The following is a 23,534-nucleotide window of genomic DNA, read 5'->3' as shown; positions in this document are numbered from 1 at the left end:
AAGCATCAAGGAATGGCAATGAGCATTTTAGTCAGTGGTGCAGATATGACTATTAATCTATACCTGGTACTTGGTGTCCTCAGAAGAGAAACCTCCTTTACCTTCAGGGTAAAGCCTAAACTCCTCAGCCTGAGACCATTTGCAATCTTGTCTTCACTTATCCTTTCAGCCTCATATCCTAACATCTCCCACATCAATCATATGCTCCCGTCATTTCTATAGGAAGAATTTATCAATCCCCATACCATGTACTGAGCATTTTTAGATAACTTGTGGCTCCTCAGACATCCTCTCTTCCTTCACACCTCCTTACCTGGGTCCTTGTAGTTTTCCTCTAATGGAAGGCTTCACCTCCAGTTGTTGACACTCTCCCACTTATCAGTTTGTCTTTTCCACTAGCCAATGAGATCCTGGAGGAGAGAGACCATCTCCTTCTCTGTGGACCTCTAGCAGTCAGTATGGTGCTTAGCATATAGTAGCCATGCAGTCAGTGTGTTCAACGAATGAATGAGGCAAAGTTAAGTGTAATCCAAATCTCTAGTGGTGATAAACTCCCTTAGCTTTTGTTTATTTAGGAAAGTCTTAATTTCTCTTTCATTTTTGAAGGATAGTTTTGCTGGATATAGTATTTTTATGTTGTAGGTTTTTTTTTTTTTTTTTTTTTAATTTCAGTATTTTGAATATGTCATTGTATTTACTTCTGGCCTGCAAAGTTTCTGCCAAGGAATCTACTGAAAATCTTATAGGAGCTTAATGTGATGAGTTGCTTTTCTCTTACTGCTTTCAAGATTCTCCCTTTTTTTCTGTAACTTTTGACAGTGTGATTATGTGTCTTGGTGTGAGTCTTTTTGAATCTATCCTAGTTGAAGTTCATTGCGCACTTTCAATTTGTATGCCAATTTTCTCTCTCAAATTTGGGGAATTTTCAGCTGTTATTTCTTCAAATAGACCCTCTACTTCTTCCTCATTCTCTTCTTGATTTGAGATTCCCATGATGTGGATAGTGATCTGTTTGATGATGTCTTGTAAGTCCCTTAGGCTCTCTTGACTTTTCTTTATTCTTTTTTTTTTTTGGTCCCTGACTCAATAATTTCAAATAACCTGTCTTTAAGTTTGCCAATTCTTACTTTTGCTTGATCGAGTCTGCTGTTGAATGAACCCCTCTAGTGAATTGTTTTTTAGTTCAATTATTGTATTTTTCAGCTCTGGAATTTCTGCTTGGTTCTCATTTTTATAGTTTCTCTTTGTTGATAGTCTCATTTTGTTCCTGCATTTTATTTTTCTTGGTTCCTGTAGTTGTCTGTTTTAGTTCATGCAGCATTTTAATACGGTTATTTCAAGTTCTTTGTGAGGTAATTCATAAATCTCTGTTTCTTTAGGACTGGTTTCTAGAGATTTGTTTCTTTGATTCATCCATATTTCCTTGTTCCTTTGCATGCATTGTGATCTTTTGTTGAGGTTTGGGTACATAAAAAACAACCACTTCTCATAGTCTTATGGACTGGTTTCATACAGGAAAGACCTTCACTGAGCAGCCTAGCTTGAGATTCTGGGGGCCTCTCAAACCTTTTTGGGGGATGCATCTTCTCTGGGCTTGTGTGTAATTTCTCAGTTACAGAGGACTGCTTCTGTTTTCAAGAGCCCATTGTAAGGTCTGTTCTCGCCAAGTTTAAAAGGAAAGAAACTGAGGCCAGCACAAGAAGATCTGATGCGAAGGAATTTATTTAGGCTCCCGGGTGAGGTTCTGCGGTCCAACAGGAGGGGCCGGAGAAGTCGTGCGGACTCCTCTCAGACGTGGGGTTTTATAGGGAGTGGAGGCATTTGATTGGTTGTGCTCAAGGTGAGTGGGGCCTGGATGGGACAAAATGGTGGGGAGTGGGGCCTGGATGGTACAAAATGGCAGGGAGTGGGGCCTAGATAGGACAAAATGGTAGGCAGGGAGTGGGGCCCAGATAGGACAAAATGGTAGGCAGGAAGTGGGGCCGAGATAGGACAAAATGGTAGGGAGTGGGGCCTGGATTGGACAAAATGCTATCAGGTAGGTCCTGGCAGGGCTTTTTTTCCCGGGCTCCCGGGGGGTGTGTGTCTGAGCTCCCAGCAAGGGAAGGATGTGTGTCCGAGCTCCCCGTGAGGGAGGGGGGGTGTGTCCGAGCTCCCTGCAAGGGAGGGGGGTGTGTCCAAGCTCTCCGTGAGGGATGAGGGTGTGTCCGAGCTCCCCGTGAGGGAGGGGTGTGTGTCTGAGCTCCTGGAGAGGGAAGGGGGTGTGTCCGAGCTCCCCGCGAGGGAGGGAGGTGTGTGCGCGAGCTCCCGCTAGGGAAGAGGGTGTGTCCAAGCTCTCTGCGAGGGAGAGGGGAGAGTCTGAGCTCCCGGCAAGGGAATGGGGGTGTGTGCGCGAGCTCCCGGCGACGCAACCAGCTTTACATTCCAACCTTTTGATGATAGATAGAGGGCGCCGCTCTTCCTGACTACTTCCTGCTGAATAGGGGTGGAATAAGGGGGACTGGTCAGTTGGCTGGTGCCTCGACTGAGAATCAGACGAAGGGATGAAGCAGCATTTGGTAAACAGCCACTCGTCCAATTTCTCACATACGGGCTTGTAGGAACCTGGGCCAGTGACGTGATTTGTCGCTGGAGAGAGGCCAGAGAGGTGGCTGACGCTTCAATGGCCACATGGAGCTTGTCTTCCAGTTGGGCGACTGAAGTGACACTGTACACTAGGGCACCACTCCCGAGTCCAGCTGGGGAGCAGAGGGAAGCCTAAGGAGAGATAGGAGCTCAGCTTGATTGTATATCTCTAACTGCAAGTCTATAGAGTAACGGGCACACAGTGGGAGGGGAGAGAGACACTTATAACCTTGGTTAGGGTCCCATTATACCAAAAGTATTCTCTTGGAGGTGAAAAGGTGAAGTCTGGGCTACAGAGAGGAAGATTAGACAGGCCCTCCCATGGTATTAACAGATGTATCCATTAGTTTAGGACAGGAATGGGCTGGAGAGGGGGAATGGGATGGAAGAGGAAACAAAGTAACTGAGTTGAGTAGAGAAGTGGGATGAAGGCTGACTGAAGGATTTTTAAAGAGAAAGTAAGACTCAGAGTGTAGAGGAATGGTAAAGAAGGACTGAGACCTGGGAAGGTATGCTAGGCCCTGAGAAGGAAAGAATAGTTAGCTCCCATATCCACTAAGAGGGAAATGGACTTACCCGCTACCTGCAGCGTTACCCTGGGCTTGGCAAGGGTGATGGGGGTCCTCGAGTCCGGGCTGCATCAGTTGTCCAGAAGGCCGAGAAATTTAGATGAAGGGACTGCCTCCTGCAGACCAGCCTGCTCCCCACATAGAGGTGCGGGGAGTGGGCCTTTTTTCCGGGACAGGCAATCAACCTTCCAGTGTCTAGTTCATTTGCAATTTGGGCAAGGTCCAGGGGGTGGTTGAGGACAGGGGCACTCCCGGGCCCAATGTCCTTCTTGACCACATCTATAACAGGACCCGGGCAGGGCCCTTAAAACATTTTGGAAGGGTTTCGATGGACCTCCCCTACCGGATGTTCGGTGGACTGCTGGCCTCAGGGCTGCTACAAGAGCTCGGGCTGCTGTAAAAACCCTGTTGTGCTCATTTGGGGTGAGGATGGATATATTGTAGGGGGAGAAGGGAACGTGCACTTGGACAATGCTCTTTACTCTGGCCACCTCACAGAGGGGGCAAAGGAGGGAGTTTTCGTCATTAGGAGCACAGCGTGAGCGGCTGTGTGGACTAATAGGAGAGGCCAGGTTGGAATTAAGAGGTGATGGAGCTGAAGGGGGTTGAGGTTTGTCATAGGGCGGAGGATTATTGGGTCGGGCAAGTGGAGAGGAGAGTTCCTTAGGCGCGTCGGGGTCGGAAAAGGAAGAGAAGGAGGGTGGAGGGGCTAAGGGCGAAGAGGAGGTTTCTTTGGCTGGGAGCACCTGGGCGGTGGTGCAAGAGGAACAGAGGGTGGGGCGGGAATGAAGATACCAGAAAGCCTGCATGGTTACAATGATTATTATCAGGAAGAAAACAAAAAGAGACAGGGCTAGGGCTATCTGCCACATGGGTAAATTAGAGGGTACAATAAACACAGCACCACATATGCAATGAAGATAATGAGGAAAACAAAAAGGGTTAGGACTATCTGCCACATGGCAAAATTAAAAGTTACAACAAAGACAGTACCACATACAAGACTGACGGACAAAGGGTGGGTGCCCCCCAGATGGGAGACCAGTCTGATGCCTTCCCGGCCACGTCCCCATGGAACCGCGGGTTGAGGCCCACACAAGCCCCGTAGCTGTTAGGCCGTGGGACTACACATAAACTCACTCACTCACTTGCATCAGAATTAGAAAGAGAGAGAGAGAAGGATAGAATTAAAAGTGTAAAGTGGCCACAATCTTAAGGGCGAGGCACAGCCGCCATCTTAGATGGGAGAGAAAGAGAGAGCTAAGAGCAGGAAGCGGCCACCATCTTAAGGGTGAGGTACGGCCGCCATTTTGAGAGGGAGAGAGAGAAGAAAAGAGAAAAAAAAAGGAGAAACAGAAAAAGAAACCAAAAATACAGTTTCTTAAGTTAACGGGAGCCTTTTATGCTAATGGGCTAGTTTAAAATAGAGAATTTGGTATAAGCCGGGGGGGGGGGCGGTTGGCTCTGCTGTGAAGCAGGGCAGTTTGAACGGGGCTTCTGAATACCCACACCTCAGTCGCTGGTGAGGGTTCAGGAAAGTGGAGACATCTCCCTCGAATTCCTGACCCTAAAAAACCCCTCACGGGGAGAGGACAAGTGTGTAGGGACGTCTCCTCTTACACTCAGGTCCTAAGCCAGAGTCCTAGACTCGACGGCAGGCAGCCGGAGTCCCGGACCCATGGCTGGAGTCCCGGACTCGAGTCCCGGATACCCAACAGGAATCCCTGATGCTGCAGTGGTTTTGGACAGGGATCCCGAGAACAGCTAGTGGGGTGGGGGGCAACGGAAGTCTTACCTTGTGGTGAAAAGGCAGCTCCCCGGTCCGGCTTTGTGTGGAGGAGTCAGTTTCCCCCAGGAGGGGTCTTACAACTCCCGGGTTTCGGCACCATATGTAAGGTCTGTTCTTGCTGAGTTTAAAAGGAAAGAAACTGAGGCCAGCACAAGAAGATCTGATGCGAAGGAATTTATTTAGGCTCCCAGGTGAGGTTCTGCGGTCTGACAGGAGGGGCCAGAGAAGTTGCGCAGACTCCTCTCAGACATGGGGTTTTATAGGGAGTGGAGGCGTTTGATTGGTTGTGCTCAAGGTGAGTGGGGCCTGGATGGGACAAAATGGTGGGGAGTGGGGCCCGGATGGGACAAAATGGCGGAGAGTGGGGCCCAGATGGGACAAAATGGTAGGCAGGGAGTGGGGCCCTGATGGGACAAAATGGTAGGCAGGAAGTGGGGCCGAGATAGGACAAAATGGTAGGGAGTGGGGCCTGGATTGGACAAAATGCTATCAGGTAGGTCCTGGCAGGGATTTTTTTCCCGGGCTCCCGGGGTGGGGGGGGGGGTGTGTGTCCGAGCTCCCAGCAAGGGAAGGATGTGTGTCCGAGCTCCCCACGAGGGAAGGGGGTGTGTCCGATCTCCCCGTGAGGGAGGGAGGTGTACGTGCGAGCTCCCGCAAGGGAAAGGGAAGTGTTCAAGGTCTCCGCGAGGGAGGGGGGAGCATCCGAGCTCCCAGCAAGGGAAGTGGGGGGTGTGCACGAGCTCCCGGCGACGCAACCAGCCTTACACCCATGATCTTTTGTAACCCTTGGTGGCTGTCTGAGGTACTTGCAGGCTCTTTAGTGTAACAAGCCACCATGCTTGGTTTTGAGAGTATATTGCCATTTCTTTTAGCACTCTGAGTCATGCCTCTCTTAAAGACAGAATGTTGGATGCACAGTTAGCACTTTTCTGTCCCTCCTGAGGAGGAAGCCAGAAGTTGGGAGTTTTTCCTTGATTGTGTTACATGATGCTGGGTGGGAGGCAGCTATCATGGGTAAAAGCAACAAACTTTCTTATCTGCTTTGATGTGGCTCTTGTTGGCTTTGCACTCACCTGGGATGGTGCTACTTCTTGAGGGAGTTCTCCCAAAGGCAATTTGGTTTATATATTGTTCTTAAGTCATTGTCTCTGGGTGTAATGAGGGCTTGGGACTTTCTATTAGGCCATCTTACTTATCGTATATCACTTTTAAGTGTAATGTAGATCTCCATTTTACAAAATGAAGACAATTAATATTGATATAATTTTGGTAATTAAAATTGGTAGAGATGGTGACATATCTCTTCTGTCTCACCCCCTTCTCCAGTCGAGGAATGCAAAAGTCATTCCAGGTTCCTGGTCCAGTCTTGTCTCTATCTGACTTTCTTTAGTAATAGTAGCTAACATTTAATAAATACTTACATGTCAGGAACTCTTCATATTCCTGTGATGTGTGATAACTCATTTACTTGCAAGAGTAGTTGTAAAAAAAAGGTACTATGGTTGTTCCCATTTTACATGTGAGGAAACCAAGTTAGAGAGAGTCTAAATAATTTACCTAAGGTCATATCATTGATAATTACCTCAGACTCAATTATAAAAAGAGATTTTGCAGCATGAAATGAATATTCTTTAATTTGAATAAGACTGTTGTGAATATTATATAAAGTATAAATTACTTTTAACAAAACTTCTTATAACACGCAGTTATTGAATAATTATGGATATTATTTTGTATTGATTGTAAGTGGTAATTATGCAGCAAGAAATGTCTGTAGTTTACGTATCCAGCCATAGAATGACATCAAAAATGTGTTTTTTGATTTTTAGTGTTTTTTTCTTTGCAGGACAGAGTTCATTCAAAGAGGCAGAATTTCAATCACAGGAGCTGGATTTCTCAACTGCATTCTAGAAACTTTTGCCAGCACATTCTTAAGACAGGGTGCCCAGAAGGTAACCTTATTTCTGCTTTGAACCAATATTAATTTTAAAAAACAGTGAGAGTTCCAATAGGGTTATTGAATAAGACTCATAAACAGACGTAATGAGAAACACATAGTTAATAAATATATGCAAAAATAATTACCCTCAAAATTATTACATAAATCCAAATCAAAGTAAAACTAAAGTGCAATTTATGGCTCATTAAATTGAAAATATGCTAATGAAGAGTATGTGAAAATTTGGAGCATACTTACAATCTAATTAAAAGAAATAATCAGAATGAATAATAATGTATAGTATGGTGACAACTATTTAATAAAAAAGATAATGATAGTTAATATTTATTGGGCACTTACTATGCACTACTGACTGCTAAAAGAATTTATATTTATTATCTCATTTAATCCTCACAAACCTTTGAAGGAGCTATTACTATTGTCCTAATATTATAAATGAGGAACGTGTAGAGACCCCAATTGTCCATTCTTGTAGTTTTCAAACTCTGTTCTCAAGGGAGCTTAGGCCTCCATCAAAGTGATTCAGAAGTCACATTGGTGTTCTAAGGTCCTGTGCACCCTATTTTAAGTAGAGCTGTTCCATTTTAATCTGTCTTCTATGGTATTCGTTATGACATTTATATCTTCTATATTCTTGCCTTAATAGCATTATTTTAAAAACATCTTTATGGAAAAACCCATTTCTTACACATCTTTATGTGCTTATTGCAGTGCTGAGTATAGAGCGGTTGCTCCAAAGTGTTTTATTATTGTTATTAATTGTGATGATAATTATACTCACTTATTTCCAGATTTTACTCAGGACTTTGGTATAAGTGACCTCATTTTGTTTTGTGGGATAGAGTTAACCACTGGTCTAAAGAGCTATTGTTATGACTCTCAGAGACTTCTGGGTAATGGACCATTGTTTTCAGTTTTGCAAGTCTAGGTTTAAGGATGAACCTGTACTAGGAGGCATTCATCTGGGAGGCTGAGGGCAGTGAATGAATATTCAGTACTGTTTTGTATACCATAGACATACTGTCGAGATTGATGACATGTTTTTGCTCCAGTTGAGGTGGTTCCTGGCACATATTCAGACTGATCCAGCCTCTTTAAACCTGGACTTGAAGGGAGTAGTTGAACTTCCAGAAGAGCTGATGTCACCTTCACTCATTCAGATATTATTGCAGATTTTTCTGTTATATTGCAATTTATGCATTTGTAAAAACTCCCATGTTCTACAGCATTGCACTTTAAAAATAGTGGAACTGATGAGAAAAGTAATTTCATTGCCATGTTTCTTACTGAGTTTACTTCTTGTGCATCCTGTAAACTCTGTATGATAATAGTAATAATAAATTGAATATAATTTTTTGCAATATAGGTATATTAACTAGAAGTATGGGATTTTTTTTGGGGGGAGGTATAACATTTAGCTGAAGTAGGGTTCAAAGTTAGTGTTCCCTATCATCAAATTGATTGCAAATGTTCATTTATAAAAACCATTCTTGTAGGTCATATAAAAACAGGTGGTGGGCTGGATTTGGTTTGTAGGGTATAGTTTCCTAACCCCTACTTCAGATAAAATTATTTCATTAACGGAAGTGGGTCTGTATTTGACTCATTGATTAATCTGATGAATCTAATAATGACTGTTTTTTTTTTGAGAAAGAGTCTTGCTCTGTCACCCAGACTGGAGTGCAGTGGTGCAGTCTCGGCTTACTACAGCCTCTGCCTCCTGGGTTCCAGTGATTCTCCTGCCTCAGTCTCCCAGGTAGCTGGGATTACAGGCATGCACCACTACACCTGGCTAATTTTTGTATTTGTAGTAGAGACAGGGTTTCACCATGTTGGCCAGGCTAATCTTGAACTCCTCATGTCAGGTGATCTGCCCTCCTTGGCCTTCCAAAGTGCTAGAATTAGAGGTGTGAGCCACCGTGCCCGGCCTCTAATAATGACTTTTAATCGCACAGGTTATGTATGTTCTGATCCTGTGAGATGCATAAAGTGAAATTTTTATTCCCATTTTATTAATGAGAAATGACTTGACTTAAAAGATAAGTATACCTGATATGTGGTAACTGCTTTCCTTCCTTCCTCCCTTTTTTTACAAATATATATTGAGCACCTGCTTTGCACTAGGCACTGTGCTAAGTGTAGACTAAATGTGTTTCTTTTCTTTTCTTTTTTTTTTTTTGAGATGGAATTTCGCTCTAGTTGCCCAGGCTGGAGTGCAATGACATGATCTTGGCTCACTGCAACCTCTGCCTCCCGGGTTCAAGCAATTCTCCTGCTTCAGCCTCCCTAGTAGCTGGGATTACAGGCTTTCGCCACCATGCCTGGCTAATTTTGTGTTTTTAGTAGAGATAGGGTTTTTCCATGTTGGTCAGGCTGGTCTCGAATTCCCGACCTCAGATGATCCACCCGCCTCAGCCTCCCAAGGCTAAATGTGTTTCTTCAAGGTCACAGAACTAGCAAAGGGTGGAGTCTGAACTCACATCCCCATCTTTTTTTCATTAACAGTTTCCTCTTGCCACTTTATTGTGCAGCGCTCAGATGAATGAAGTGAAATCCTTGCTTACCTAGCATCACTAACTTCAGTAATACGTTTGTTCATTAGATGAATTTGTGTTGTGGTCTTACTCCCTTTGGATTTATTAGGACTATTTGGTTGTGAGTAACAGAAACCACTTCAGGCTAGCTCATTTTAAGGGTACAAGGGTGGTGAGGCTGGCAGGCTTCAGAAAGGTCTCCACTGGGAGCTGAACACTGCTAGGAACCCAAGTAGTATTCCTTCTTCAGCTCTTGTCTGTAAGACTATGTGTCTGTTTTATTCTACTCTTTCTGTGTAGTCTGATTTTCTCTGCTCCCCAGGCTATATAATGGGACATGGGCCTCCACTGTCAAGTGTACATATTATATATTAATAGAATTCTCACTAATAATAAAATGGTTTATTTGTTTTCTTTATTAATTCTTTGGGAGGGACTCTCGTTGGCCTCCCATAGGTCAGGCACCACCAGGAAGCTAGAAGTCAGGTTGTCCAGTTATGGCTCATCCTGTGCCATGACCACATGGACCAGGGTTGGGGACCACTTCTCAGGGAAAAGGGTTGCAGGGGGATATATACTCCCCCAAATTTCTGGCGTGATCCCACAGTTGATTCTATTTTCCTTGATGGCAGAGAGGTGGTTTTATTCATTTTAATCCTTATTCCCTCTTCCCAAACTGTAGTACCTTGGACAGTGTTCAGTCTATTCCTGTGGGAATGAGTAGAAAGGAAGTCAGATGCACAGGGAGGTTCACAGTTGGTTTCTGATGAATATTAGCTGGAAATAATCAGGTGACTTCAACTTCTTAAAGTGATCCCTTTTTCTTTTTTATTATGCTCAGAAGTAAGAATATATTTTTCCTGCTAGCTTTTGCCTTTTCTGACTTTACTTTTTCTTTTTGAAGAGGCCACATTTAATTAGCTTTTTGATTTTAGGAGCCATTTATGCTTAAGTGTCTTTTTTCTTTTATCCAAGTGGTTGTGTTTTCCGGTATTGGCCTGACTTCTGATAAACCTTCACAGCTGAGCCTGCATAAATAGTGTCTGTGGAAGTCACCATGAGAGTGTTTTAGGTGACTTTATTTTCACTTTAGGACTTATCCCTGAGTCTTTTTAGTAGTGGTAATGATGGGATCTGATATCTATATTTTCCAGAAAAATCAAAACAAGGTACTTACAAACTTTATATTTTTATGTTTGTAAATTAAAAGCTGACTTTAGCTAGGGATTCCCAAGCTGAGGTCATGTGTATTCTGTGCCTCTGAGGACTGGCTCAATTGCTTTTTTCTTCTTCCTTCATCACTCTTAAAGGGAGGTAACTTGGAATTTGGGAGCCTTTGTGTCACAAATGCCAACTTTTCACACACCATTCAGATCCTCCTTCCTCCTGGAGTGGAAATCTATGGGCAGAAGAACCGGGATTTCCTTTTGGCAGTCAAGTTGAGAGATGTGTCCCTGAAACAGGAGTGGTTCTGAACTTAGAGCCCACTGGACTTGCTCTCCTCATCTTTGTGACCCAGCACAAGTCACTTTGGCCCTCCCTATTCTAATTGTCTGCAAAATGGAGGTTTTAATGTTCCCACAGATACGTGTGAAAACTAAGTTACATAGCTTTCTTTAAGTTGGTAAACACAGGTCAAATACAAAAAATACGTTTTAGTTTTCAAGAATTAAAAAAAGTTACTGTCACATACTTTATTTTCTTTTTATGGTTATATATATTTTTTCTCCTCTTCAAACTCATGTAAACACATTTAGACAATTAGATTTTAAGTTCACTTCCACCAGCACTTTTTGGTTGTCACCTATGTGCCAGGAATTGGGCCGAATGCTGGAGACACAAGTAAGAATTAAGACATAATTCACAAGATAGAGATTGTGCCTTAAGCAGCTTTACTTCTGGGACATCTAGCTCAGGGCGGAAAGCAGGACAGACAATGAATAAACATCTGCTGATGCAGAAAATTTATTGAGCCTTTCTTGGTGTTCAGTGCCAGCACTATGATCAGTGCTGAGAAGCATATTAAAATAACAGCTAGTGCTTGCAAGAGCTTGGTAGATGCCAAGCACTGTCCTTGGCATGCATTACCTTATCTGATTTTCTGGACAACATAATGAGATAGGAATTGTTATTCTCATTTGATGCCTAGGAAAACTGAGGTCCTAAGTGGCAAAGCCGTTTTCTCAAGGTTACAGAATCATTAAGTGGTGAACCTGGGATTTGAACCTAAGCCTGTCTGACCCCAGAGTGCTCTTGATCACTGCAGCACAGTGCTACATCCATGATCTATGCACTTAAGCCACCTGCGTGGGGCAAGCTGTGTGTGCTTGATATAACCAGAGTGAGGCAATGTGGTGCAAAGTAACGATGGAGGAATGCAAGAGTAGGGAGCTCAGTTACAGGGAGGAACTTGGAATGGGGCAGAGGAATGGGGCCATGCTACTTGAAACAGCTTTTGAGGGGCAAGTGACTATCCTCTCTGCTGTTCAGAGGCGCCAGCATCTGTTGTCCACCCTACAGCTGGCCTAAATTCCACAGTGCCATGCAGGTTAAGAGTGTGTTATCCGACATTTCTCCCATTTTTACTGTAATGACATCCTTTTCTGCTTTTCTATTTACTGCAGATGTATTGTGTTATTTGCTTTGAAAATATCTTTGTATTAAAAAATAATATTAAAAGTTTATTTTTTCTTGTGGCAAAATACACATAGCATAAAAATTACCATTTTAACAATTTTTAAGTGTTCAGTTCAGTGGCATTAAGTATATTCACATTGCTATGCAGCTGTCACCATCATCCATCTCCAGAACTTTGTTCCTCTTCCCAAACAAGAGCTTGTTAGCGTTAATAACTTCCCATCCCATTCACCTCCCAGCCCTTGGCAACCACCATTATACTTTTTGTCTCTATGAACTTGGCTAGTTTAGTTATGTCATATAAGTAAAATCATATAGTATTTATCTTTTTTGGACTGGCATTATTTTACTTAGCATATGTTTTCAATGTTCATCTGTATTGTAGCATGAGTCAGAATTACCTTTTTTTGGAGGCTGAATAATATTTCACTGTTTGTATATATCAGATTTTGTTTGTCTAGTAATCTGATATGGTTTGGCTGTGTTGCCACCCAAATCTTACCTTGAATTGTAATAATCCCCATGTGTCAAGGTCAGGGACAAGTGTAGATAATTGAATCATGGGGGATGCTTTCCCCATACTGTTCTCGTGGTAGTGAATAAGTCTCATGAGATCTGATGGTTTTATAAATGACAGTTACCCTGCACAAGCTCTCTTGCCTGCCTCCATGTGAGACATGTCTTGCTTCTCATTCACCTTCTGCCATGATTGTGAGGCCTCCCCAGACATGTGGAACTGTGAATCAATTAAGCCTCTTGCCTTTATAAATTACCCAGTCTCAGATATGTCTTTATTAGCAGTGTGAAAACAGACATCATCCATTGGCGGATTCTTGGGTTGCTTCTGCCTTTTGGCTATTGTGAATAATACTGCTATAAACATGGGTATGTAAATATCTGTTTGAGTCCCTGCTTTCAATTCTTTTGGGTATATGTATATATATATATACACTTAGAAATGAAATTGCTGGATTAATTATGTATTTAATATTTTGAGGACCTATTTAAAAGTTTTTTTTTAATGTTAATATTTTTAATTGACAAATTATAATTATATATATTTATGGGGTACATGTTTAGAGAGAAATATATATAAACATATATATATGTATCTAAACACATTGTGTGTGTGTGTATATATATATACACACACACACAATGTGTAATGATTAATTCAAACTTATTAAAATATCCATCACCTCACATATTTAACATTTTTTGTGGTGAGATCATTTGGAGTTTACTCTTCATAATTTTGAAATTTATAATATATGTTTATTAACTGTATTCAACATGCTACACAGTAGATCTCAAAAAACTTATTCCTCTTGTCTAACCAAAACTTTATGCCTTTTGGACAACATCTTCACTTTCTCTCTCAGCAGCCTCTGATAACCACCATTCTATGCTCTACTTCTATGAATTTAACTTTTTTAGATTTTACATATGAGGTATTTGTCCTTCTGTGCCTTGATTATTTTAGTTAGCATAATGTTCTCCAGGTTTATCCATGTTGTCACAAATGACAGAGCTTGCTTCTTTTTAAGGCTGACTAGTACTCCATTGTGTATATTTATTATATTTTCTTTAGCCATTTATCTGTTGATAGACACTTAGGTTGATTCCATTTTTTGGCTATTGTGAATAATGCTGCAGTAAACATGATAGTGCAGCTGTGTCTTTGACATACTGATTCTAAATTCTTTGGGTATATACCCAGAAGTGGGATTGCTGGATCATATGGTAGGTCTATTTTTAGTTTTTTGAGGAACTTTTATATAGTTTTCTATAATGGCTATACTAATTTACATTTCCACCAACAGTGTACAAGGGTATCCTTTTCTCCACATTCTTGCCAATACTTTTTATCTTTCATCTTTTTTTTTTTTTTTTTTGAGACAGTTTCGCTCTTGTAACCCAGGCTGGAGTGCAATGGCGCGATCTCAGCTCACCACAACCTCTGCCTCCTGGGTTCAGGCAATTCTCCTGCCTCAGCCTCCTGAGTAGCTGGGATTACAGGCACGCGCCATCATGTCCAGCTAATTTTTTGTATTTTTAGTAGAGACGGGGTTACACCATGTTGACCAGGATGGTCTCGATCTCTTGACCTCATGATCCACCCGCCTCGGCCTCCCAGAGTGTTGGGATTACAGGGGTGAGCCACCATGCCGGCTTCTTTCATCTTTTTGATAACAGCCATTGTAACAAGTATGAGGTGATCCCATTGTGGTTTTAATTTACATTTCCCTAATGATTGGTGATGGTTCAGCTTTTTTTTTTTTTTTTAATATGTATACCTGTTGGCCATTTGTATGTTTTCTATTGGGAAATAGCTATCAGGTTCTTTGTCCATTTCTTAATGGGTTGTTTTCTCGCTATTGAGTTGTTTGAATCCCTGGTATATTCTGAATATTAATCCCTTATCAGATGTATGATTTGTAGGTATTTTCTTTCAGTTTGCAGGATATGTCTTCATTAATTGTTTTCTTTGCTGTGCATAAGCTATTTAGTTGAATGCAAATCTTATTTGTCAGTTTTCCTTTTGTTCCCTGTGCTTTTTGGGGTCAAATCCAAAAAATCATTGCCCAGACCAATGTCATGGATTTTTTTCCCTTTTATTTCCTTCTAGTATTTTTATAGTTTCAGTTTTTATGTTTAAGTCTTTAGCTCATTTTGAGTTGATTTTTGTATATGGTGTGAGATACAGGTCCAATTTTATTATTTTTTTGTGGATATTCAGTATTCCTAGCACCATTTATTGAAGACACTGGTTTTTCCCTATTGTGTGTTTTTGGCACCTTTAGTGAAAATCAATTGACTGTAAATGTGCAGGTTCATTTCTGGGCTCTCTATTCTGTTCCATTATTCAGTGTGTCTGTTTTTATGCCAGTATTGTGCTGTTTTGATTACTATAGGTTTGTAGTATATTTTGAAATGAGGTAATGTGATGCTTCCAGCTTTGTTCTTTTTACTCAAGATTACTTTGGTTATTTGAGGACTTTTGTGGTTCCATGTGAATTTTAGAATTATTTATTGTATTTTTGTGGAAAATGTTATTGGAGTATTGATAGAAATTGCATTGAATCTGTAGATTGCTTTGGGTATTATGGATAAGTTAACAATATTCTTTCAAACTATCTTTCTGTTTGTGTCTTCAGTTTTGTCAATGTTTTATATTTTTCAGTGTAGAGATCTTTTACCACCTTGGTTAAATTTATTCCTGAGGTTTTTTTTTTTTTTTGGTAACTGCTATAAATGAGACTGATTTCTTGATTTTTGTCAGCTAGTCTGTTAGTGTATAGAAATGACACTGATTTTTGTAAGTTGATTTTTGTACCTACATCTTAACTGAATTCATTTATCAGTCCAAACAATATTTTGGTGGAGTCTGTAGGGTTTTATATACAAGACCATGTTTTCAGCAAACAGAGATGATTTTACTTCTTCCTTTTCTACGTGGATGCCTTTTATTTCTTTCTCTTGCCTAATTGCGCTAGAAAAACTCCCAGTACTATATTAAGTAGAAGTGGTGAGAGTGGGCCACTTCTTTTGAGATAGTTGTCTATGTGCATGACAGCAATGGGGTGTACCATTTCTGTGAATTTTTCTCAATTTTATACAGAAGAGTGAGTACTATATATATACATGTATATGCTCTTGGTCAGTGAGCATTGGTGAGTGTGCCATACAGTGTGTTCCTCAATCTGAGAGGCATTCACTCATCTCTTTACTCTGCTTTCATCCCTCTCAGCTTTGATTTCATGTGCTGTTGGACAATTTTGACCCACAGTGGCCAATAGAGGATAGTATGCTGAAAGTGCCAAAAACATGCTGAAGACAAGTATTTGCTTATCTCAAGTCATGCTAAAATATGTAGTTAGTTTTTAACATGCCATGAGATAAGTAAGTACATTCAGAAAGCAGATCAAGGAGATAAAGTTCTGAAGGAAAACAGTGGTTGGTGGAAATCTGGAACACATGAAAGGCTTCATATACATTTCTGCAGCCTTGGGAAATGGCCCAACCACTGTGTGAAGCAGAGCTGGAAGACACCCAGGCCCGAGTCAAGTCATGATCTCAGACCTCAGGGATCCAAAGAGAAGGAAACAGAGACATCACGGATGCTCTGCAGGTGCTCACCACTTTGGGAGGGCTTTCCTTAGGTCAGTGTTTCTCAACCCTTTTTTCATTATCACTCCTTTCAGTAGCCTTTTGGCAATTTCCCCCTAATTGCTCTTCTCATCATGAAATTTTAAGGCCACAGATACACTGATTATTTGTTTGTGTACTGTATTATGTTTAATTTATACATAAAAAGTGAAGATAGCTGGGTGTGGTGGCTCATGCCTGGAATCCCAGCACTTTGGGAGGCTGAGGCGGGAGGATCACTTGAGCTCAGGACTTTGAGACCAGCATAGACAAAATAGGGAGATCTCATCTCTACAGAAAACCGAAACAATTAGCTGGGCATGGTGATGCCTACCTGTAATCCCAGCTGCTCTGGAGGCTGAGGTGAGAGAATCTGCTTGAGCCCGGGAGATAAAGGCTGCAGTGAACTGTGATGGTGCCACTGCACTCCAGCCTGGGCGACAGTGAGACCCTTTGTCAAAAAAAAAAAAAGGCATTTTTCAGCCTCCCAAACAAATTGTTGCATCTTTTCAATATTGGCCTGTTGAGAAAGCATGCCATATACTATTTTGGGCATACTATTTAGGGAACTTTTGTCTCTACCCCTCCAAATTGAAGTAAAAAATTGCTAGCTCCCCACTCCAAAAAAAATTTCGAACCAAAAATTTCCAAGCCCATATCAAAAGAATGTTTTGGTGAACCCCCATGTAGTTGCTTACAAATTCCACATTTTGCTTCTCGGGGGAGGCTTAGGAGATAATATGGGTGATAACAGTTTTGTTATGCAAGCATTCTTTTTTTAGCCCAGTTTGTCTGAGTGTTTAGAGAGTACTACAAATGCTGTGGAAATGCAGAGCTCTCATTATGCAATCGCATGGATGTGTTTTTTTTTTTAAGTTTGTGAAATACATTTTCAATGTGTGATGAAATAATTTGTTATTTCAGCCACTCTCCTGGCAAGGCCCCATTATTAGTTCCATCATTATTCTTATTGTGTTGATCAGGAGGCTGAATCAGAGAGAGATTGAATTCAACAGTGTGTGAAATATTTGTCACTGAAACAATGTGGGCAAGTCAAACAATTTGAACATTGCTTTGAAGAAGGTCTGGCCTAGACATACTACAACTAAAGAAATCAGAATATCCTGTTTCCTTGTGGTGTATGCTTGTTATTTTAGCCTTATGAAAATCCATTTTAATAGTTGGAGATAATGTCCTGGGACTCAAGAAAAGAATGCAGATACTACAAATGTAGTCCAAGTGGGCATTTGAAAAACCTTGAGACATTTGGTAGCATTATTTTTGTAAACTAATTGTATTAGTTATTTATTGCTGTGTGACAAATTGCCACAACTTTGCAGCTTAAAACAACATATATGTATTACCTTTGTTTCTGTAGATCAGGAATTTAGGCACAGCTTAGTTGGATCTGTTTCAGGGTCTCACAAGGATGTAATCAAGATTTTAGCTGGGCTGCAAATTCATCTGAAGACTCAATAGGGAAGCTTCATTTCCAAACTCATATGGTTGCTGATAGGATTCAGCTGGCCTCCCTTGTTTCCTTGCTACGTGGGCCTCTCTGTAGAGCATCTCAGAATGTGGCAGTATGAGAGCAAGAGAGTGCTACCAGGGTGAAATATCACAGTTTTTAATAACACTGAAGTGACATTCCTTTATTTTCTGTATTCTGTTCATTAGAAGAAAGTCACAGCCCACACTAAAAAGAAGATTACACAAGGGCATAAATACCAGGAGGCACAGGTCACTAGGAGCCACATCGGAAGCTGCCTGCCACAATGACCTTATCCAATCCGTATGCTGAGTTGTAGGCAGAAGTGTTCAGTTCTTTTCGATATATACTGGATATTGATGATAATTAGAGGTTGCTGAGGATCAGCTGCATCCCTGAAACTTCACTAACGGTCTATGGAAATTTCTGTGAGACATATATTGTGACATTTATTAGTCATTTATTTATAAGTAGGCACAAAATAGTTTACCTGTTCCGTAAGTTTAAGTCTTCATCCTTTTGGGTGCTCTGACCATGAATTGCATGAACAGCTCACTGAAGGCAGACCAGACAATATTCCAAAGGTGAGATTCAGCTATTTTACAGAGAGCATCAGGCAACCAGAATCTTCTGATGTAGTGGCTGGCCTTGGGACCATTTAGTTATAAACTGTGGGTGCCATCCCTAAAGTTGGAGAGCGAAGGGCTTGCTAGATAGAGACTTAAACCCTAATGGCACAAGGATAGGTGTGCGTTGAGAATTTTGAGCTAATCCACATATCTTAAGTTCCATTCATTGGGTTAATGACAGTCCATTTCTAATATCCATTATGCTAGTTAATAAGCCACTACTTTTACCAGTGAAAATTTGCAATTTTAACATTCCTTGTGCAAATTATCAAAGCCTTTGATGTCTAACTGAAGTTTCTGGAGAGTGAGGTTGCTGATTAGAATGTTCACAGACAACCTCTGGCATGTGAGGCCTGCCTTAGGGCATCTGGCTATATCTGGTGTATAACTTGAACTAACACTCATACTATCATAGTATACATCATGCTCTGAAGTATTTTAAAGCAAATTATAGACATCTTAACAATTATATGCCAAATATCAACTTCTGAACTAAAAGCATAATATGTTGTGCCTTTAGAAAGATTATTCAGTGTGAAACAGATTTTGTCTGTATGTTTAACTTAGGGATTGAATATGAAGCTTTAGAGAAAAGTTTCTTGGCCCTTGATCAGGTTTTCTCACTTTTCACAAGTCACACTTTCTCTCTCAGACCCCTAACTTTCTCTCTCTAGAATGAAATGATCATAAACCCTGTTTTACAGAATTTTTAAAGGATTAAGTAAGGTTACATGTGTGAAACATGCCTGGAACATAGTAAAACCTCAATAATTGTTAGCTTTCAGAGATGTTCTCTGCCAAGAAGTATATTTTTATAGGTAATAGCCTTTTAAATACAAAAATTTTAGATATACAGTGGTATAGGGCAAGTTTATGGTGTTTCTTTTAAAAATGATATATTTTTATCATTTTCTTGGATTATAAAAATTAAATATCAATTTTTAATTACAGTTAAGATATTTATTCATAATTCTAATACACATTTAACATTTTGTATTCACATTTAACATTTTAATGTAGATCTTTTTATGTATCTGTTCATGTTTGCATATATATGTATATGTATTTTTTTTTTCTTTTTAAAAACAAAGTTGGGATTATTTAGTCCACTGTTTCATTTGTGGACACATTATAAACATTTTTTTCTGTATCATTACATATTTCTTGAAAACACGATTTTTGGTGCCTGCATAATATTCCATTGGCATAATAGCTGTTATTGTTGGTTTCTATTTATCTTCACTATTATGAATAATATTGGAATAAATTTTTGGATATAAATGCTGTATAAATGTTTGTGTACATACCTTCTTGCTTTCTGAGCTAGGACCTTTCATGCTTATTGCCAAATTTTCTCCCAAGAGAATTCTGTAAATTTGGCACTGGATATCATCCATATTCTTGCTGTATAACTTGAATGAAGGACTTAACCTCTTAGAACTTCCATTTGTCATTAAGAAATTAGGTTAATTTCACTTCATAAAATCGTTGAGAAGAAAATAAAATTGTTAGGTCTTGTCTTCTGATATCTACTTTGAAGACTACTGAAAGTTAATTATTTTGCCATTAACTAGTTTGACCTTAGTCCCCCTCCTCTCCCCTCCAGTCCCCTGCCCTGCCCTCCCTTCTCCCACTTCTCCTGCCCTCCCTTCCCTTCTTCTTTCCTTTTCTTTTCTTTTTGGCTCACCACAACCTCGCCTTTTGGGTTCAAACAATTCTTGTGCCTCAGTCTCCCTAGTAGCTGAGACTACAGGCTGGACAACCATGCCCAGCTATTTTTTTTGCATTTTTAGTAAAGACCAGGTTTTACCATGTTGGCCAAGTTGGTCTCAGACCTATGGTCTCAAATGGTCTGCCCACCTTGGCCTCCCAAAATGCTGGAATTACAGGTGTGAGCCACCATGCCCTTTTCTATGTGCTACCTTGGACCAATTGCTCTGAGGTGCTCAATTCTGTATCTGTGAACTAACTGTTCAGGGTACACACATACACGGGCAGTCACAACTCTAAAAAACAGTAAACATTTCAAAATTCAGTAATTCCAAGATAGAGGAAAAGAACAAATAAAACTGTCATTCAAAAGAATAAAGAGAAGTCACAGTGTGATATTAAGAACATATGATAGTATACTGACTATATGTTGGAGACTTGCATTTCCTGCTTGTTCATGTGAATTTTTTCAAGATTCTTTATATTATTTGAACCACATGTAAAAACTAATGAAATATTTTTTTCCTGTTCCAGAGGGTTTATTTCCCAGTTCAAATTTACCTCTGTTGATAATACTTTTTTAATCCCACCCTTGAGTGCTCAGATAGATTGATTTAGTTGATATTTATTCATTAGATGTCCTGAGAATATTACCAAGAATTCTGATTTTTAACAGCTTATTTATAGATCCCGTAAATCATAGTAGCTGCTGTCTTCTTACACATCTCCCTTCCCATCAGCCCTGCTACTACTGTTAGTTTTTGTCTGAGAAACATAGGCTTTGCAGGGAAAACAGCTTTGTGGAAATGAGTATTCTGAGTGATACAGATTTTTGTTCCTTCTACTGAGTTTAAATCAATGCCTTTACCTTGACTGTGAAACCTGGGAATCCAAAATCCCTTGATGGCTCATTTGAATTCATCCTGGTTGTAACAGACTTTGCTCGGTGATAAAGCTTTTGGGAATTCCTGGTTGATTTACCAGCTGAAATTCTGGGATGTTGCCTTCTATGAAACTAAATGAAATCTTGGAAGTCAAGCTCTTGCCTGAAATGACAGAAAGTGGTTCCTTGAGCTTCAGATGTGTTAGTGTGTAGTGAGGGGAGAAAGTGCCTCTCCACGCAGTGCGGTGAGGAGCCTGTCAACCCAGCCGGGAGTCAGGAGACCTGGGCTCTGGCCCTGTCTTGGCCTCTCTCTAAGGGCTGTGTTGCTTGGATTAGTTGCTCTGAACTTCACTAACATATTCTGTAAAACCAGATTGAACTGGGTAGGTCATTTTCAATTAGGCAATTGTCTGACTTTTTTAAAAAAAATTCTCTCTCCCTTCCTTAAATGTCTGACCAAGATTTTTCTGACAAATAGTCTTTAAACCTGCATTAAAATGCAGTAGTTTAAGCTACTAGGGATCTAAGAGCATCAGAGGTAATTCATTTAACAAGTTTGTAGTCAAGGGTTGATATGGTAATAAAATATTTAAAAATAAGAAACATAGTTTTATAAATTGCTAATTAGCAGAAGGCATGGTAAGCATGCGGTAGGGTTGTTACAATTTCATTTTATAATTCTATTCACATAAACATGTTGGCTTATTTTTAATCTATGCCTTCTGTAAACACAGCCTATTCTGGAACTTTTGGGGAAGACCAGATATAATATATAATAGTAGCTGTAATTTATTGAGTGTCTACCGTGAGCTAAGTGCTATACTGTTTTATGAACATTTAATTTTCCCAGTTACCTTCTGGAAGAGAGACTGTGGTTACTCCCAGTTTTCTGTTTTACAAATGAGGAAATAGAAGCAAACAAAGGTTAAATTCCTTGCACAAAGTCATCAGCCAATAAGTGGCAGAGCTGGAATTTGAATCCAGGTGGTCCTGACCATCCTCTCAACTGCCATTCACTTTGATTCCCTGACAGGGAGGTCAGAGTCCCAGAGTTTAGGTGAAGGAGACAAGACAGATGCGTGACTTGTCTCCATCAGCATTGGGCGTTTATGTGACTTTGAAGTAGATACTTGTTAGACTATAGAGAAAAATGTTCTCATCTTCAAAACACTTAATATGATACTTGCTTTCTTAGTGTTCCTCCACTCTCATACCCATTAGTTCTGCTCATCTCTCCAAAGAGATTTGGGAACTGTGTTCTCTCCACTATTCTGGATGGAATTTCCAACCAATCTATTAGTTTTCTGAACCCGTTAGACAATGAGAAAATAGGAATTTGTGGCCACTATAAATCTTCATGTACCTCATATAAACCTAAGGCAGGCATAGAATTGAAAGCTGCAACAGCTTTGGCCAGGTTGCATTGAAATACCAAAAAAAAAATTGTGTATTTGTGTGTGTGTGTGTGTGTTTATGTGTGTATACACACATATACATATGTAAAAATATAGGGGCTGCATCTGCATATTGTGTGGATCAATTGCCTTTAGGAACACATTTGTTGTAAATCAGAGGTATCATTACTTATAGGATTGGGCTTGGATTTTTCTAGACTCTTTGTGTTTAATTAGGGCTCTTAGTTTGACCAAAAAGGCCAGGAAAATGTCATTTACACATCTCAGCTGAGGGACTAATAAAGAATTCTACTTGAATTGGAAAGGTAATTTCATTTAAAGATACATCTACTAGTTTAGCAACAGTTGTGTGCTTAAGCCGTGCAGCATGATACTTCAGTGTTCCTTGAGCTCTCTGAGGTGTCCAGCTGTTCCCCTGGAGCATTCTTCCTCCCTTAGTCTATGGCAATTTCTATGGCTCCCCACTCTAAGATAGAATTTCATCCTTCCTGAAAGACTCTTTTGGTTGTACTCACCCCTAATGGGCAGCAGGCAGTGACCCAGGAAGGCGGTGGAGAGGAGGCTCCAGTGTCTGCCTGTTGTTAAGGGAAAAGGAAGCATTGTGTCTAGTGAAGCTGGATTTGTTGTAGTGACATGTTTTTGTCACTTTCAATTTTTTTGAATTTCATTTACTATCTGGGATTTGACCCCTTTTTCCTTGGCTAGCTTTTTTCCTTAGAATCCAGCTCACCATCTCTGAATTTCCAAAGGAAAATGATGACTTTCTGGGAGTTAAGTAACTCCTTTCTTATTGAGTCCCAATTTAAGTAGAATGTAAAGACTATAATTAAAAATTTCCTCAATCAGTGGCCTTTAATGCAGTGTAGCTTTTATTTTTAAAGACATTAATATTTGTTAAAAGCTATTGGTTTTTCTATTATTCTCTGAACTTCCTGATATGTTTGAAATAGTTCAAATTTTAAAAACTTATACTCCTCCTAAAAAGACTTTTAAAATCTTTAAACAAAATTAAATAAAAAACAAACTTATTTAACAATGTTTTGAGTAGGTACTACCTGCACATAAACATTTTAAATTATATTTTCAGTAGGGTCATTTATGTTCTTTTTCCTCAGCTCCCTTTGAGACCAGCAGAATACTCTGCC

The 23,534-nt window shown here is 40.2% G+C and overlaps 1 protein-coding gene across 19 annotated transcripts in view; it reads left to right on the top strand.

The window, feature by feature from the left end:
• Nucleotides 1–23,534, top strand: part of PRELID2 (PRELI domain containing 2) — an 856,521-nt gene that overhangs the window by 41,709 nt on the left and 791,278 nt on the right. For all 19 annotated transcript variants that reach the window (XM_064366453.1, XM_064366452.1, XM_064366460.1 and 16 more), the window contains one exon: nt 6,830–6,935. In XM_064366453.1, the coding sequence (XP_064222523.1) occupies nt 6,830–6,935 (106 nt within the window). The remainder of the gene's footprint in view (nt 1–6,829; nt 6,936–23,534) is intronic.

Source organism: Aotus nancymaae, unplaced genomic scaffold, assembly GCF_030222135.1.
Source record: "Aotus nancymaae isolate 86718 unplaced genomic scaffold, 86718_ANA_hifiasm-v0.15.2.pri h1tg000064l_1, whole genome shotgun sequence".
NCBI lineage: Eukaryota > Metazoa > Chordata > Mammalia > Primates > Aotidae > Aotus > Aotus nancymaae.
This window is presented reverse-complemented; position numbering and strand designations above follow the sequence as displayed.